At 38.6% G+C, this 17,335-nt stretch overlaps 8 protein-coding genes across 8 annotated transcripts; 5 read left to right on the top strand and 3 right to left on the bottom strand.

Annotated features, from left to right (window-relative positions):
- Positions 1-521: 521 nt before the first annotated feature.
- Positions 522-2,169, top strand: I206_105508 (uncharacterized protein; the record flags this gene model as incomplete). Its single annotated transcript, XM_070203141.1, has 4 exons — positions 522-789; positions 845-1,235; positions 1,294-1,882; positions 1,960-2,169. 4 exons carry the CDS (start codon positions 522-524, stop codon positions 2,167-2,169), a joined length of 1,458 nt encoding a protein of 485 aa, XP_070059242.1.
- A 1,374-nt stretch (positions 2,170-3,543) lies between these two features.
- Positions 3,544-6,332, top strand: I206_105507 (ribonucleoside-diphosphate reductase, alpha subunit; the record flags this gene model as incomplete). The annotated part of the gene is made up of 4 exons (XM_019155336.1): positions 3,544-3,586; positions 3,677-3,810; positions 3,882-4,322; positions 4,380-6,332. The coding sequence occupies 4 exons, from the start codon at positions 3,544-3,546 to the stop codon at positions 6,330-6,332; spliced, it is 2,571 nt and encodes an 856-aa protein (XP_019011490.1).
- A 145-nt stretch (positions 6,333-6,477) lies between these two features.
- Positions 6,478-7,815, bottom strand: I206_105506 (uncharacterized protein; the record flags this gene model as incomplete). Its single annotated transcript, XM_019155337.1, has 4 exons — positions 6,478-6,717; positions 6,804-6,967; positions 7,084-7,162; positions 7,252-7,815. 4 exons carry the CDS (start codon positions 7,813-7,815, stop codon positions 6,478-6,480), a joined length of 1,047 nt encoding a protein of 348 aa, XP_019011491.1.
- Positions 7,816-8,328: 513 nt separating this feature from the next.
- On the bottom strand, positions 8,329-8,786 carry I206_105505 (uncharacterized protein; the record flags this gene model as incomplete). The annotated part of the gene is made up of 2 exons (XM_019155338.1): positions 8,329-8,633; positions 8,717-8,786. 2 exons carry the CDS (start codon positions 8,784-8,786, stop codon positions 8,329-8,331), a joined length of 375 nt encoding a protein of 124 aa, XP_019011492.1.
- A 754-nt stretch (positions 8,787-9,540) lies between these two features.
- On the bottom strand, positions 9,541-11,685 carry I206_105504 (uncharacterized protein; the record flags this gene model as incomplete). The annotated part of the gene is made up of 6 exons (XM_019155339.1): positions 9,541-9,843; positions 9,916-10,047; positions 10,118-10,303; positions 10,361-10,466; positions 10,578-11,041; positions 11,179-11,685. The coding sequence occupies 6 exons, from the start codon at positions 11,683-11,685 to the stop codon at positions 9,541-9,543; spliced, it is 1,698 nt and encodes a 565-aa protein (XP_019011493.1).
- Positions 11,686-12,151: 466 nt separating this feature from the next.
- Positions 12,152-14,078, top strand: I206_105503 (uncharacterized protein; the record flags this gene model as incomplete). The annotated part of the gene is made up of 4 exons (XM_019155340.1): positions 12,152-12,220; positions 12,294-12,375; positions 12,440-12,922; positions 13,006-14,078. The coding sequence occupies 4 exons, from the start codon at positions 12,152-12,154 to the stop codon at positions 14,076-14,078; spliced, it is 1,707 nt and encodes a 568-aa protein (XP_019011494.1).
- A 319-nt stretch (positions 14,079-14,397) lies between these two features.
- I206_105502 (uncharacterized protein) lies at positions 14,398-14,964 on the top strand (the record flags this gene model as incomplete). The annotated part of the gene is made up of 3 exons (XM_019155341.1): positions 14,398-14,533; positions 14,602-14,674; positions 14,763-14,964. 3 exons carry the CDS (start codon positions 14,398-14,400, stop codon positions 14,962-14,964), a joined length of 411 nt encoding a protein of 136 aa, XP_019011495.1.
- Positions 14,965-15,873: 909 nt separating this feature from the next.
- I206_105501 (uncharacterized protein) lies at positions 15,874-17,175 on the top strand (the record flags this gene model as incomplete). The annotated part of the gene is made up of 3 exons (XM_019155342.1): positions 15,874-16,488; positions 16,608-16,987; positions 17,070-17,175. 3 exons carry the CDS (start codon positions 15,874-15,876, stop codon positions 17,173-17,175), a joined length of 1,101 nt encoding a protein of 366 aa, XP_019011496.1.
- Positions 17,176-17,335: the final 160 nt, after the last annotated feature.

The raw sequence follows: 17,335 nt of genomic DNA, 5'->3' as shown, positions 1-17,335 counted from the left end.
GATTCGTGTATGAGGACCAACTCATTGAATGTGCCCTCGATGGGACGAACAAGCGAGACCCACGTGTGCAAGGCTTTGCGTGATCGGAAAGACGACCTTGCGGTCCAAATCGAGCCATACGCACCAAGTGAGATACCAGTACTGATTCTCTTCTGTCAACGGTTTGGTCAGATTCGACCTAGTCAGCAGGTCAAACAAATGAAGTAGTCTGGGAGGATCGCTCATACGCATGTGATAGTAATTCAAGCTTATGAAGTTTGGTTTGGTCTCTCAAAAACACAACCAGTCGTGTCTCGCTGTGATGCGAAGACCCTCCTGTCCGGCAACGGAGATCGTTTGTTGTCCGTACCTCTGAACCCACCGGATGACGAGCCAGGGGACATAACTTCTTGGCAGGCTGCATCCGTCATGTTCCAGCTTGTAGCATGTCATGGCTCGACATGATGTCTATCACCTCCAACCTTATTGCATCTCAGCTCGTCGAGGTATCGATCGCGGGTTAGATCTACTTACTACTCGTCATGCCGCCCTATGGATTTCAATTTCCAACTACAACGCTTTTAACCTTTTCATCCCTTTTAACCGATCCATCAGGCAGTTATACGAATGTACTATCTGAAGCTACAGCAGCAAGGACGAAATTGCAGTTAAGCTTGAAAAGTGTATCTGATAAAGAACCTGGATCGAGTGCTCTCGCTATCATTGATGCTGTGCAAGTATATTTGCCATACTTAAAAGGTATTATAGCTTGTTTAGATGCAGATGAATTATTATTTAGGGGCGAACCAAGTAAGCTTTATCAATATTCATCATACCTTTCAAAGCTAATCTACGTTCCTTCTAGACTTCCCTTGGACATCGCCTTTAACCTCATACACTCTCTCTTCGCCCATACTTCACCTTCCTTCCATTCACTCAGAACACCTTTTCGTCCTCCTCACCTATGTCTTGGCACTTTCAAATCACGCTCATTCGATACTGGACGCATTACCCAGCTTCGAACCTAATCCGGGCCAAAAGAGTATACCGCACATGTCAAAGGAAGATGATCAGCGGACGACAGCTGGATTAAGCAGAGCAGTTGATCTACTTTGTCAAGCCTCTGGAATAGCGGAATGGACATCCGAGAATGTTAGTCTGAAAGTTGATCCTGTTAAACAGGCATGTGGAGGACGAGTAGGCGGTCAAAAATGGCCTATCGAGAGTAACAGAGAGACGTTCAAGGGGTTATCCATGTGAGTAGAACGACACAATGGAAAGATACGCTCATAGTCGCTGATAGCTATAATAAAGGATGTTACTTGCAGATGCACATTTGACCGCAATACGTAAACTTCTCTTACCAGTACTTCCTCATTCACTTTTCTCCCCACCAGGTCCACCATTACCTTCTAATCACCCTTCACCATCCTTATTAGCCAAATTATATTTACACGTAACCTCTTTATACAACTCTTCTAGAGCGTTACTTAAGGCAAATTCATCTTCATCATCCAGTTCATCTTCTTCAAAAAAGTTATTCTCAAAAGACAAATCAAATACGATAGAAATTGATTCCGTTGAAGGAGAAATGATAGTTGAATTGAAGAGATATTTAAAAAAAGAAAGTCAATTAAGTATGGCATTATCGTATAAATGGCTTGGAATTGATTCTGCAGAAGGAAAATCTCAGAAACTAGGAGAAGGAATAGCTTTTATAAAAGACTCCTTAGAAAGATTAGAAGATATGGAAAATTCAAAATTGAAATCTGGAATAAAGAGTTTATCAATGAGGAATAGCGAGAGAAAAAAAGAAGAAAGGAGAAATAGACTGGGTAGAGTGGAAAGGGAAATTGAGGATACAAATGCTTGGCTGAAGACTTATATAAAGTTGAATGATACGGTTAGTTTGAAGTGATTGGTATCGACCTAGCTCATTAGTGAAAATTCAAATGAAGTACTAATCATATATCGTGATAGGTTGCTTTCCAGCCTATACCGCCTTCATCTAGCTTAGTCATACCGCCCGGAAGACCAATCTTCGCTGCAAAGCTATTCATACCTCCATCAAGTAAATTTGAACCGATTCACAGATTGCCTAGTCCGGATGGTGAGGAGGACTCAGGACAAAAGGAGGACAATGATGCTGAACAGCGAGGAGAATATGCTGGTAAGGGCAATTATTTCTAGATTGATATAGCATTTTTACGCTTTTTCAGATTGGGCTATGGCTTTAATGTATCAAGACACTGTTGTACTCAAGAAGTTGTCTATCGATACCATTATTGCCTACACTACAGTCGCACTTATCACTCATTCCTTCGCTTCGTGTGAGAGATATCGACTTGTTGATATCAATCGTGATTGGCATCTTTTCAGACATGGCCTGCGGGCTCTATTTCTAGGTGAATGACGCTGGAAATACATTTCAGTCTTGGACAGCACAGCTTGCTGGCGCTGCTCGCGCTCGCTCGTCTCATCTAAGCTTGCCGTCAGCAGGAGATCGGCCGAAGAAGTAACCCAATATCTTATCAGATAAACATCGATGCCCGAGAACGGCCGAAAGCTATCATCAATCGAGTTGTTTGGGGCCTAGTATTTTATCTCGAAGCTAAGTGATAAGGTCAATGCGGCCGATAAGCTTGCTTTCAGTATATGTCAGAATTCAGCTGTACTCCGAATCAAGCCGATCACATTGAACGAGACCGATCAAGCACTATCGTTATGAGCAATACCAATCGCAAAGACGGGAGAGTCGCGTTCCCACTGATGACGTTTCGCGTCTACATTCACATTACACGATATATCGATTTGCGACGCGTCAATGAAGTTGACTGTGTGATACCATTCGTCATTCTACATATAGTTTCAAGCCAGCCATCAGGAGAAATCCAGATCGTTTCCAATTTTTCTACCCTGATAAATCACTAACCTACCTCCACTTTTGCTGAACAATCCATAGCTTTAGAAGTAGTTCTATCCGGTCAGCCGACCCTATATTGTATTTAAATGACATTACAAACGAGAGAGGAGGCTGAGTTGTTAAGGGTTGATTTGACGCGTAAAAACAGGATTAATAAACTAATTTTTCACCTGATTTGACGCGTCCATCGAGATCACAGAAATAAACACGGTTGACGCGTACCAAAACATTACGATTAAAATCAAACATTACATAATCCATTTTCTAACATTTTGAAAAGACGCGATCCCATATACAGTAGTAAGCAGAATTTATTAAAAAGGGGCGGGGAGTGGAATTATGTCTCAACGCGATCCTAATGTTTCTCTTCTTCATCTTTTATTCTTCCTTCAAATATCTATCATATTAGACATTTCAATTGTATCAATAAAGGCTTAGATCCTTGACTACGAATAACGCCAACGAACGATTGTGAGTTATTTTATTTCATTCACGAGGTGAGAATAATCAATTTCAAGAGCTTACTAAGCAATCTTTATCCGACGCGCTCAGACTACAGACTACAAGAACAACGTCTATTGACCCATATCTGTACTCCTTAACCTCAGAAAAACTCACAACGCATTCATAACCTTCTCAAGATGGTTATGTGGATTTACAAGCGAGATGGCCGAAAAGAGCCTGGTGAGTACAGCTCTTTCTTCCTCCCTTACGTGAAGAAATTTGCTATCTCCAAAACCAGATTTCGCTGACTTCGGATTTTTCCATCAACAGTCGCTTTCGATAAAGTCACTGCTCGTATAAACAAGCTTTCATACGGTCTTGACCCAAATTTTGTCGAACCTGCCGAAATCACCCAAAAAGTCATTGTTGGTATCCACGCTGGTATAACTACTGTCGAACTTGATGTGAGTCTGTTCTCTTCAGTTCTCCCCAGCTAAACAGTCTTTCAAGTATCCTGACTGATCTCAACTTCCAGAACCTCGCTGCTGAGACCGCTGCATACCTCACTACCAAACACCCAGATTACGCTATTTTAGCCGCTCGAATTGCTATCTCCAACTTACACAAAGAGACCAAAAAACTCTTTTCAAACGTGATTCAAGATTTATACGAATGGGTCAACCCAAAGACTGGTAAACACGCTCCTATGATTGCCGATGATGTTTACAAGATTGTCATGGACAACAAGGAGACTCTTGATTCAGCAATAATCTACGATCGAGATTTCGCCTACAATTACTTCGGTTTCAAGACGCTTGAAAGATCTTACCTTCTCCGAGTAAACGGAAAGATCGTCGAACGACCTCAACACATGATCATGCGAGTCGCTGTCGGTATCCACGGAGCCAACATCGACAAAGTCATTGAGACTTACAACTTGATGTCTGAACGATACTTCACCCATGCATCTCCAACCGTAAGTCAGCCACCTCTAATATGCTCACGTAGAATCCAGCTGACAGGTCGTTTGTAGCTCTTCAACTCTGGTACACCCCACGCTCAAATGTCGTCTTGTTTCCTTGTCGCAATGCGGGATGATTCGATAGACGGTATTTACGATACCCTCAAGACATGTGCTCAAATATCCAAAACCGCCGGTGGTATCGGTCTTCACATCCACAACATCCGTGCCAAGGGTGCTTACATCGCAGGAACCAACGGTTACTCCAATGGTATCGTCCCCATGTTGCGAGCCTATGATGCTACTGCGCGATACGTTGATCAAGGTGGTAACAAGAGACCTGGTGCTTTCGCTATTTACCTCGAACCATGGCACGCCGATGTCTTCGACTTCCTCGATTTGAGGAAGAATCACGGTAAAGAAGAAGTTCGAGCTCGAGATCTCTTCTACGCCCTCTGGATCCCTGATCTCTTCATGAAGCGAGTCGAACAAGACGGTGACTGGACTTTGATGTGTCCTTCCGAATGCCCTGGTCTCGCCGATGTTCACTCCGAAGCCTTTGAAAAACTTTACGAAGGCTACGAGAAGGCCGGTAAAGGCAGAAAGACCATCAAAGCTCAAAAGCTGTGGTTTGCTATCCTTGAAGCTCAAACCGAGACCGGAGGTCCTTTCATCCTTTACAAGGATGCTGCCAACTCCAAATCCAATCAACAACATTTAGGTACCATCAAATCATCCAACTTGTGTACTGAAATCATCGAATACTCCGCTCCTGATGAGGTGGCAGTATGTAACTTGGCTTCTTTGGCTCTTCCTGCCTTTGTCGATCTCGAGAGAAGAACCTACGATTTCAAGAAACTTCACGAAATCACCAAAGTCGTCACCAAGAACTTGGACCAAGTTATCACTCGAAACTACTATCCTGTGCCTGAAGCCAGAAACTCCAACATGCGACACCGACCCGTCGGTTTGGGTGTACAAGGTCTCGCTGATGCTTTCATGGCTCTTCGAATGCCATTCGATTCTCCAGCTGCGCGAGAGCTCAACATTCAAATCTTCGAGACCATTTACCATGCTGCCTTGGAGTCATCATGTGAATTGGCTCAAGAACTCGGTAAATACCCCTCATACGAAGGTTCGCCTATATCTCAAGGTAAACTTCAACCAGACTTCTGGGGAAGAACACCAACCGACCTTTGGGACTGGACTGAGCTCCGAGCTAACATTGCCAAACACGGTGTCAGAAACTCTTTATTGGTTGCTCCTATGCCTACTGCCTCAACTTCTCAAATCTTGGGATGGAACGAATGCTTCGAGCCTTACACCTCGATGTTGTACGCTCGACGAGTACTTTCAGGTGATTTCCAAGTCGTTTGTCCATGGTTACTCCGAGATCTTATCAACCTTGGTTTATGGGATGACAACATGAAGAACCTCATTATAGCCGCCGGTGGATCCATTCAAAATATTCCTCAAATCCCTACCGAGCTCAAAGCTATCTACAAAACAGTCTGGGAAATTTCCCAAAAAGCCGTTATCGATCTCGCTGCCGATCGAGGAGCGTTCATCGATCAATCTCAATCGCTTAACATCCACTTGGCCAATCCATCTTTCTCCCAATTGACATCGATGCACTTCTACGGTTGGAAGAGAGGACTCAAGACTGGTGCATACTACCTCCGAACTAAACCTTCTGCCAACGCCATTCAATTCACCATCGACGCCGCTACTCTCAAGCAAGCTAAATCCAACGCTGCTGCTGGAAACGCTCCTTCACCTGCCCCATCTTCAGCTGGACCATCAGCTGATACTCTTGTAGCTCCCTTGAGACAAGTCAAGATTGCTACAACAGCTTCTGCAGCACCAGTACCTCAATCCCAACCAATTAGGGAAGATTCGCCTAGACCCTCTGAAGAAGAGGAAATCTCATACGAGGAAGCTAAACGAAGAGCAGAAGAGAGAGCTGAAGCTGCTTTACAATGTTCGATCGAGAACAAAGATGCTTGTTTGATGTGTTCTGGATAGGCAAGATGAGGAGCCCTGGTGGCTGATATGACGGATTGCGATTTTTTAGATTTTCACTGTTGTACATCCTTTTTGGTTTTTATCTATATTTTATACTTATATTGACATGTTTGCATGCTATGAATTCATCATGATATCATACATTCTATTTCAATTGCTCTATCAAATATTCAGTGATTATAAGACAACAGGTGATTCCAATTAAATATAATTTGGTTTTGCCTGATGCCCTCGATGTTGTGTCTTCAGTGCCACTGGACATACTGTTCTGAATCGTAACACTTCCATTCGATCCAGCATATTGCACACCTAGCTCATTGAGTGCTCCCGTACGATTGGGTTTTCCACCTGCGTCGAATAGGCAGTCAAGTTCATTGACACCTTGCTGTAACACATCATTAGGATTAGCTATACTAATTAAATCTGGATAATTGCGTGACGATCACAGACGGAATGACCTGTGAAACTCACCATATCGTACATTGCTCCAAACCAAAACCACCTTTCAACCCAATCAACAGATTTCATATATGCTGTCGTTATATCCATGAATCTTTGAACTTCTATATATGTCGCTTGACCATCATATTGACCTGTTTCTGAATTGTATACTGAAAAGTTTTGAGGTGCGTATTCTATAAACAACACAATTTGATCATTATAAGTCAAAGAAAAATACCATGACGAGGAGGAAGGTGGTATTTATATTAAAGAGAATTTATGGGAGGCGGGGGAAGGAATGAATACTCACCTGTTATCCATATTGGTAAATTATATTCATTATGATAATATTCAATATGTTCTATGAAATTTTGAGGTATAATATCATACTAAATTCACCAAATTAAAAAAAAAAATCATCAATTACACTTTTTTTTTTTTTTTTTTTTTTTTTTTTTTTGAATTAATTGATATTTACCCAATGTAAAGCTAGGAAATCCGGATTACATTCACCTTTACAAGCATCAAACCAATCTTTAAACCTTTTTTTACCAATTTCACCATTTGTTACAGCTGGACTACCTAATCTAAAACCTTTTAATTTTAAAGGTTCTAAAATTTCTTTCCAAATTAAAGCAGCTTGTTTAGGTTCACAAAATGATTGTTGAGGATGATCAGGTTCATTAAATCCTAAAATTTCTTTTTTTGAAGTTAATAAAATATTATTAAAATTTTTTAATAAATTTTTTTGAAAAGGTTTAATATAAGTTTCATTACATCCCCATAACATTGGTATAAATGGAAATGGAATTTCCCAAATTATTGAATTTGATAAATCTTTAATAGAAGGAATTAAAGGATTAGAGTCCCAATTATAATATGATGATATAATTGTTCCAGGTGAAGTGAAACCTCCCATTGGTACCCATAATTTATTTGGCCATGCTAAACCTGGTCCAGTTAGATTATCGTTAAGTGCTGAAATTAAGGAGATAAATGGGAGGTTGATTAAGATGAGAGCAGACACTGGAGGGAGAAACATGTTAGAATATGTAATTTCCAGTATCTAGCTATAGTGGGTCATTTGGTATTATCTCCAGGCCAAAACAAAGGACGTTTTGATATGAGGAATGTGAACTTGTGGAGGATGCCATCTGGACCGACAGACGAACGAAGGGTCATTGCGACACAGCTCCATCGCGTTTGGTCCCATCACTGAATCCCAGTCAGGGAAGTTAATCTCGGTGCAGCAAACAAAAAAAGCTGATTGCGAAGATGTGAGATGTCAAACTTACATGAGAACATGCTTTTTGTACGTTGTAACAAGGGACAAAAACGACTTTTATAGTGGACTTCCTCCACCTTGTTTAAGCGACTTCAGGCGGTATTCACCGCTCTTCCCGTCTATAATAGTAAAGTGGCGGCAATACGGCATCTCAAGGTGTCATTTCTCCAATATGCTGGATGGGACAAAAATACATTGACAATAAAGATTTATTCATACAAATACAACAAATCACAAAATTATACAAAATGACACGATTTAATTTTCTAATTATTGACCTGCAGAATTCGCTCTAGCCATTTTAGATTTACTTATTTCATAAGATATTTTATTTATTATCCAAGGAGGTAAATTACCTTCTGATCTTCTTCTCATTTCACCATTTAAAGAATAAACCATTCTTCTAGCTTCATCAACTAATTCTTCTAAAGGTGCAACTAAATCTGAATCAATAAATGTTCCACCTAAATCAAAATTTAATGATAATTCTCTTGCATTTTCTAATTGATCCATTCTTGATTTTAAAACTTGTAACCATTGTACATGTGCAATTGATAAATCAGGTTGAGTAAATGCTATTTGATTAATTAATTTACAAAAATAAATTGTTAATTCAATGTTTATAATTATTGATTGAACGAGTTCCAACTTGACTTACGAGCAAAATTCGTTTGACCTTCTCTTACTAATAATGCAGATGTAGCAATAGCAACTTGATTAGATTGCATTTTAATATATTTCGTTATATATTTTTTGATTAGATTAATTTGTTTAAGATGAATTTGATTTGATATTATAAACCATATACGTATGATTTTGGAAGTTGCTTGTACAGTTGACTTGTTGAATTGGTTCTGATATCGATATCTTAAAATCAGTGGAAACATGTACATATTTATAACTTTTTGGACTGGTCAATATCCACTTACGAACCCATCATCAATAATAATCCTGAAAGGATGAAATATCCCTTTTCGGATCAGACTTGATGAATACCAAAGGATATTTTCAGGAGTTGATCTCGTTAGGGGAATTAGGGAAAGGAAAGGTATCATAGTCTAGGTCTAAGACAAACTTATCAGCGATCGATTTCGGAAATCCATAAATAAGTTCCTTTTTCGATATCCCTCTGTAAGGATATGTGTATCTGATTAACCGAATTCATACATGAAAAGATTCGGATAATGATAATTATTTCCTTATCTTGAATTCATAGAATCTATACTTTTAAATTATCACTTTTCAGCCTAGTCAAATTTGGAATGTCTAGGATCGAATTTGATTAGACAGTCGAAAATGCAAGTCGCGGACCAATGTAGCATTAGTATAAATAAAAGTTAATGATAATAAGCTGTAATACGAAATAGGGTATATATCCATGCAATTGCAAATAAAAAATGACAAAAAAGGCAAACAAAAAAATGATAAAACTATGAATAGATTGTAAAAAGAAATAAATGAAATAGCCTATGTGAAATTCAATTAAGCTTCAGATTTCCTCTTCTTTTTCTTATCTTTCTTTTCCTCTTTTTCACTCTTATCTTTTTTCTCTTTTTTATCCTTTTTCGATTTTTTCTCTTCACCTTGAGGTGTATCAATTTCCATAGCTTCTGATTTTCTCTTCTCCTTTTTATCTTTCTTTTCCTTTTTTTCTTTCTTTTCTTTCTTTGATGGTGTTGAAGTAGATACTGCTGAAGGTAATCCACCTGCAATAGCTGCTAATTCAGGATCTAATGGTCCACCTGTTGATTTTGTTTTTTGATCTTTCTCAACTTGTTTGACAGCCTAAAACGAGTAATTTCATCAAGTCAGTACTGAAATCTCTACACTCATCTGGGTTGTAGGCTTCAAACTCACATCTGCTACATCATCTTCCTTAACATCACCCTCCTCGTCATCATCTTCATCTTCATCATCTCCTAGATCAGCTGCAATAGCAGTCAATGCTTTTTGTATAGCATCGGCATTCTTTGATACTGGTGTACCGGTCTACAAAAGGCCGAACAGATATCTTTAGCTTTCATTTGGACCACAGGACAAGGAGAATATCATAGCTCACCTCGAAGAAGTTCAATCTCTCCTCCACTTGAGCTCTCAAAGCTTCTCCGAATTTATTGGTAGGTACATCAGAGAAACAATCGATTCTGCACGCTATTGAGCATTTGTTGGCCAAGAATCGGGAAATTCGTCCCTTATGCTTAGTACCAGCTCGACCGATAAATGTGGAGTGGTAAATCAAACCGTACTATACTCGATGTTAGTAAGAAATTCGTATTTCATCATGTCAAAATCCAAAACATACTTTAGGTGTGTTACCTTTGGTTTTCAATGCTCTGAAAAGGGCTTTTTCGGCACCAAGGATTTGTACTGTTGAGGCAGGGTATTTGGCAAGGTTGGTAAGGGAACCGCTACAAAACATTTAACAAGAGTTAGCTTTCGGTTTCAGAGCTTGGAGAATTGTGAAGCTTTGCGAAAAGCAAGGCGATTTCAAGAAGACAACAAAAAATATGAAGACTTACGCATGAGAGATCAATCGAGCGGCGATTGTTTCTCCAATCAAAGCCGATAAATTAGGAGCAACGACATTCATCTTTTCTACCAAATACCTTCTTAGACTCTTTCTGTATTCAGCCAATTTGACAACACGTTCAGCAAAATTTGAAATGTTGATTAAATCAATTTCGTTGATATCTGAACCCATAGATGCTCTAGCAGCATCCAAAACATTTCTAGCTCGAGTTTCGTCATCATCTAAAATAGTTTGCATCTCCTCCAATAAGTCTTCGGTCATTTTGGTTCGGTCTCCAATCAAAACCGCCAAAGAAGCGTATTGATGTGAATCAGGAACAAGTTTGTAAAGCTCTGGGAAATGCCATCCGTACCATTCTCTTACTCTCATTGAGAATGTGTTGAGATCTTTGTCGAGTTGATCGGAAAGGGAGATGGCTTGGATGATCATATTATCGGATCTGTTGACGTTGAACTGAATGACATTGACGTGTCAGTCATACGAAAGACATAAACAGCATTTAGAAAAGGGATGTCGAAAAACAAAAGGTGTAGAACACCTTTTCGAAGAGATGAAGAAGGATATTAACGAAAAAAGAATCCGAAACACACCTTCACTTTTCCTCTAGAGTATGAGTGACCCAAACCTAATTGAGCAATAGCTACATCTCCTTGTTGCATACCACCTTTAATCAAAATTTTCTCTTGATGTAATCTAACTCCTCTGATCAATTCTAAAGCTCTTTCGGAAGTATCACAAGGAATACCTAATTCTCCTTGAATAGCACCTGCTAATCCTCTCTCAACTACACCTAATAATACACCAGATTGTTTCTTATTGGTCTTTCCAGCTGTATTAGGTACGATTAAATTTAACAAGTTCTTCAAGTGATCATTTAGTACACCTTCAGATACATCATTGGCATTTTCTAAAGCTTGAGCAGCTGTGGTGAAAGGTAAAAATGAAGCTAATTGAATCATTCGAGAAAAGATAGTGATATCATTGATAGAATCTTGTAATTGTTTTGATTTAGCTGCTATCTCTTCTTGCATTGATACGGTGAAGAGAGCATATCCTGATGCTCCTTCGAAAAGGATATGAGTGAGTGAGCCGGACATGGCGAAAGAATATCGTTTGGGCGAGCGAGAATGTGAACAAGGCTTCGCTTTTTACGCAGACCAAATATACGTTAGGTTGAGTTGTTGGATTCGCTGCTGTTATCAGTAGCAGCTTTTGATATGATTGTATAATCAAATATGCTGTGAGCTGCAATATACCTGAATATGAATTTCAAGGTCTATTGCATGATCTTTTCGTTGGACCTGATAAATTTCCAGGCGAAAATCCAACCGATTGAATGATTTTCACTTAATTCAGTACACCACTTTACCCCATAAGATCCAAAACACATGGTTTTGATTCCGTCCCCCCTCCTTTCTATATGTGATGCGAGTATAACCTTTGCTCGATCTCATCCCTCCACTTGCATGGTCCATTCGATTGAAATACGTTTACCATTTGATATTCAATCATCGTTGATCAACTTTCCCTTTCATTGATTAATCCATCGAATAGGGTAGCAATATGACAGCACAGACTTCAAATGGCAATGGTCCCAAAGCAAAGCCATTACCGCCTGTTTCTGTGACTTTTGTAAGTCCAGTGCCTCTGCAAGTCATAGTCAAGGCTGTTCTTGTAAGCTGATAGTTCCTGATCTTGCTGCTAGCTCGGTACGAGTAGTGGAGGTGGTCCTATATTAAGTAGGAATTGCTCCTCTCTGGCGGTAGATCTGGGCAGTGAGGTGTGGTGTAAGTGGATTTGTTTTTGACATCTACGACAATTGTTAAATATGAGAAGAAATGTATGAAATAGTATTCGATGCAGCCGATGGTACACTCATGCGCCTTCATCAATCGAGTATACGAATAGCAAATATATCTCGGATATTCATCACTCATATGCATGCCGATCATGTACTGGGTTTAGTAGCTATAATGATGACTATAATGAGTGGTGTAGGTGTTAAACCTGGAGAAAACGAAGAATTAGCCAAATTAGGTAAAACGAAAAAAGCAACATTCCATGTATACGGTCCATCTGGTATAAGGAATCTCATACGGACAACCTTGAAAGCAACATCAATCAATCTCGCTGGAGTATATGCTGTGCATGAAATACTCGAACAAGGAGAATCATCTTCGGCTAAATGCGAAGAAGGGGATTTACATAGTAATGAAGCCGTTGGGACTGATTTTGTGGCTAATGCTAATGGCGTTTGGGAGGATATACTGGAACAAGGTAGTGGGAAAGGTGGCAAAGGGTGGAGTGTGAAAGCTGGCCCCATACATCATCGAGGTGAGTTTACTAATCTCGAATCTCGTTTGGACGTGCTTGAAATTATAAATTTGTGCTAACTTTTCACTCACCCGGTCGGAAAGTCCCATCGCTGGGCTATATATTAGAAGAGCCCACACCTCGATTGCAGCTTGACACCTCAACTCTCATACCCCTATTGCAATCCAATGCAGAAGCGCTCGCCTCTCTCGATCCACCGATCAAACACCCTTTATCATTACTATCGCACCTTACCTCACTCCCTCCGCCTCCACCATTTACCCTTCCCTCAGGTGACGTGATCCATCCACCAGCTCCATCCGGTATACCGCCAAGAAAGCTGGTCATCTTCGGAGACTGCTCAGGCGGGACTGAAAATGCGACTTTCCAAAAAATGTGTGAAGAGCCAAGTTTGTTAGTCCATGAATGTACGAATGGCCATATCCCATATAAGGTTCAGCGAGGCGATAAAGGTATGAAAATACGTAAACAAGATTTAGAACCTAGTTTAGAGGAGAAACGCGATAAATTATTCTTCCCTAAACAGCCTTCCGACGGTAAAAAGCAGAATGGTCATATAGACGAGAGCGAAAAGGATGAAGAGAAACGAAAAGCGATTCGGGAAAAGGCTTTATCCAGAGGTCATTCGACACCACAGGAAGTTGGCAATTTTGCAAAAGCTATCAAAGCCAAAAGAGTAATTATCAATCATTTTTCAGCAATGTTTCCTGCACCTCATTATGCAAATTCACAACCTTTCCCATCTATATTATCTCCTATATCACCTCATCCTTACCCTACACCCTTCACAACTACAGCACATGGATTCAAACCTTATGTGGAACCTCATGACTTGACAAAAGGAGAATTACATACTAGATTGATCATGCAATCTTTAGCTGATCAAATAACGGATATTTGGAATACAGATGGAAATGATCAAATACAAAGGATGGCTATACCTTCAAGAGATTTCATGACTTTACGAATACCTTCTCATGAATTATCGGAAAGTGAACAAGAGGAAATCAAAACTTATCGAAATGAGGTTGAACATGTTATGAGATCTTGGAAGGAAAATGGAGGTGTTTGGATACCGAAAGAAAATGGAAAAATTTGGTTGGGAGTAGATAATCCTCCTATAGCTGAACCTAGTCACATACGGTTCGATGAATAATCAACAGGTTCGTCAGTAGCAAATTTCTCTACATGACGTATTGTATCGAGTATAATGCATAAGGTTTACAAATCGTTTTGAAAATTATCATTGTGTTTCATTACGACGATTTTGTTGGAATGTCTTGGTTCGTATGTGATTGCGTAGTGGTTTTGAATCGAATAGAACCCTACAACATTCTCGTCAATTACTGTTCTCCCACACCATACCCAATAGCCTATAAATTCACCGCCTTTCATCTTATTTGATTTGCATCTCTCAATTCCTTTTCATACTTTTATTGAAAACTCAATTCATGACTAAAATCGAATATAACATAATGCCTTCCAATATCATGGATAACAGACCTGATGTCACCAGTCCTAGCAACATGTGTAAATGCGATGAATCTCTTAAGCGCTCAAAAACTGTCAAGACCACCTCTGATAACATCTCAGATACAAGTATTCTGGGTAGTAAGTGTAATAATCATTTCATTGAGATTGGAAGTGATCTGACTAAATTTTTTATACATTTTTTATAGTTTTTACATTTGGAGGTCTAGCCTGCTTATCAAATTTTTGCGTTTTCCTATCATTTGAAAGCAAAACAATTGAGTAAGCAAATTTTATTTCAATGACATTATCATCATGATATAATTCCTTTTTTACTGATTTTATGAGATCTTTTTTTTTTCTAATTTAGACCGACATGGTTTTCAACTGGTACAATGATTTTTTCATTATTATCAATTGGTGTTGTTTTAAGTGAAACTCCAATAATGTCTTGTCATGCACCAATTTGTCCATGTTATAGAATTCAATATTGGACAGAAGAACAAATAATTTTTAGAATTTGTGGATTTTTATTATTATTATTTAATTTAGGAATTTATTATTTAATTTAGGAATTTTTTTTTTAATTTGGTTTTCATATTTACCTAATTCAAATCTTGATAAAATTGAAATTTTTAAAAATTTAATTGAAGTTAAAGTTATGGATCAAATGAAATCTATTGATTGGAATAAAGTCATGCAACAATAAACAAGAATTTTCGATTTGTTGAAAACTTATAAATGATTTGATATTTATGAAAGGCTATAAATGATTTTTTATATACACGAAAATTACGAATGAATTGATATATATATATATATATCTATAATAAATACGAGAAATGGAATTCCTATATATATGTTTTATGCGCGACGTGTCCCTGTACATTGCAGCAGACAATATGCTTCATCCAGGTTCGCAAAAGTTACTCTCGATAGTCCATGGTGCATTATCAATCTTGACCTTCTTTCTTTTTGTATTATCAGCCACGTTCTAGATTGTTTTTCGTTCAACATTATATAACCTCGAAGAGGGGATCAATTGGGTAGACATCGGCATGAATAGGACACTGACAGGAGGATGGGGGATAAGTTAAAAGTCTGAAATAGGATACAATTGATGCATCGAAAGCATCAGATGCCACCATACACAATGATGCTTAGACATGCTGATGATCGACTAAAACCTACCGGACAGTAAATATTTGAGCACAATTCACAGTTTTTGCCACCCAACAACTTCCTTCCTCTATCCGAAAATCAGATAACGTAAAGGCTGTGTACCAGTACAAAATCTCGGTTGAACAACGTCACCGATAACGCTTTACAAAACAAGCTGGATTGAATTTCTTGGCATATATCAACTCATTTGTTTAGTACTTTATCATCTTATAGTCGTGTGTACTGCTACTACTTTTGTCGTTCAGATCAACTGCAAGTGAAAGGAAGATAAATCTAGCAGGAACGACATCTTCGACAATATGTCTACAACATATACAGCTCCATCGGGTCCACCTCCATCCTCTCAAAATCCTACATCCGCTCCTAATCCAGATGATGATCCTTTTGATCCACCTCCAGCATATACACCTTCTGCAAGTAATTCAACAGGAGGAGAAACTTCTTTAGCTACTGGACCAAATCGTATGGATTTTTCAGGTCCACCACCTATACCAGAAAGGTTAGAACAAAATATAACTGGTGTAGGAATTGGATTTGGTAGAAGACAACAACATGAATTAGGTTCACAATTTACAGGACAATCTTCTCCTCCAATTAATCCTCAATATACAAATCAATCTTACATCCCACCTCCTCTTCCACCTAGAAATCCATCTATTTCTTCCAACCTCTCAGGTCATCCGCCAAATAAAGAAACTCAATCAGGTTTCAATAATAATAATAATAATAACGATGCTGGACCTTCTAGACCTCCTCCTCCTCCTACTCAAGATTTATCACCTACTGAAATTCCTACACCTGGTAGACCATTATTATGGAAAGGACATTTATTAGTTTATCCAAAAGGATTTTGGTGTCATAAATGTAATAATACAGGATATAAATCTAATGATCCTTCTAATCCTCATGAAACTGTAAGTAAATTTAAATGATTATTAATCTGACTATTCTCAATACCATTAAAAAAAACATATTAAAAAGATGAGATAACTAATTGAGTCTTTTTTTTTTTTTTTTTTAATTAAATTAATAGGATTGGAAAAAATATGGTAAACCATATAATTCAGCACTTTCAATTTCATATTTACAATCAACTAGACCAGGTTCAAATCCTTCAACAATATCTTCATCAAATTTTCAAAAACCTTTACCTTCTTTTTCTTCAAATCAACCTAATCAAAATATTTATGGAAATTTACCACCACCACCTCCTCCTCCTGGATCTTGGAATTCTTTTCCAGGTAATCATAATTTTAGACCTAATTTACATCAAAATCAAATGCTACCACCACCACCAACACCATTGCTTCCACCTCCTATGGCTGGACAACAAATTTACGTTCAACGTGGTCCTGGATATATTCCACCTGGTGCTTTAGTTGTTACTCCTGGAGATCCAAGAATAGGAGGAAGGTAAGTCAAAATAATCTAAATTTGTTCGTTTGTGGAAGTTGAAATATTTTTCAACTGATATCGTTACATACTCAATTGATAGACCATGTCATAATTGTGGAGGATCAGGAAGAGAAAATGATTTCTTATTTGGTTTTGACGTTGGTAGATGTTATGCTTGTCAAGGATTAGGAAGGGTATTCCGATAGACTCGATCGTAGATCTGTACGAGCTTGAGAATCTCAAATTGAATTAATCATCCTCTTCAATGAGAAAACGAAAGGAAAAAGAGATCGAACAGTATTGCAGCGATAGTCATTACGTTACGATATTTAATTTAATATTGTATATATGTTTATATGTGCTATT

Source organism: Kwoniella pini, chromosome 7 (assembly GCF_000512605.2).
Source record: "Kwoniella pini CBS 10737 chromosome 7, complete sequence".
Classification (NCBI taxonomy): Eukaryota; Fungi; Basidiomycota; class Tremellomycetes; order Tremellales; family Cryptococcaceae; genus Kwoniella; species Kwoniella pini.
Note: the sequence above shows the minus strand (reverse complement) of the source record. Positions and strands in the feature narration are given on the sequence as shown.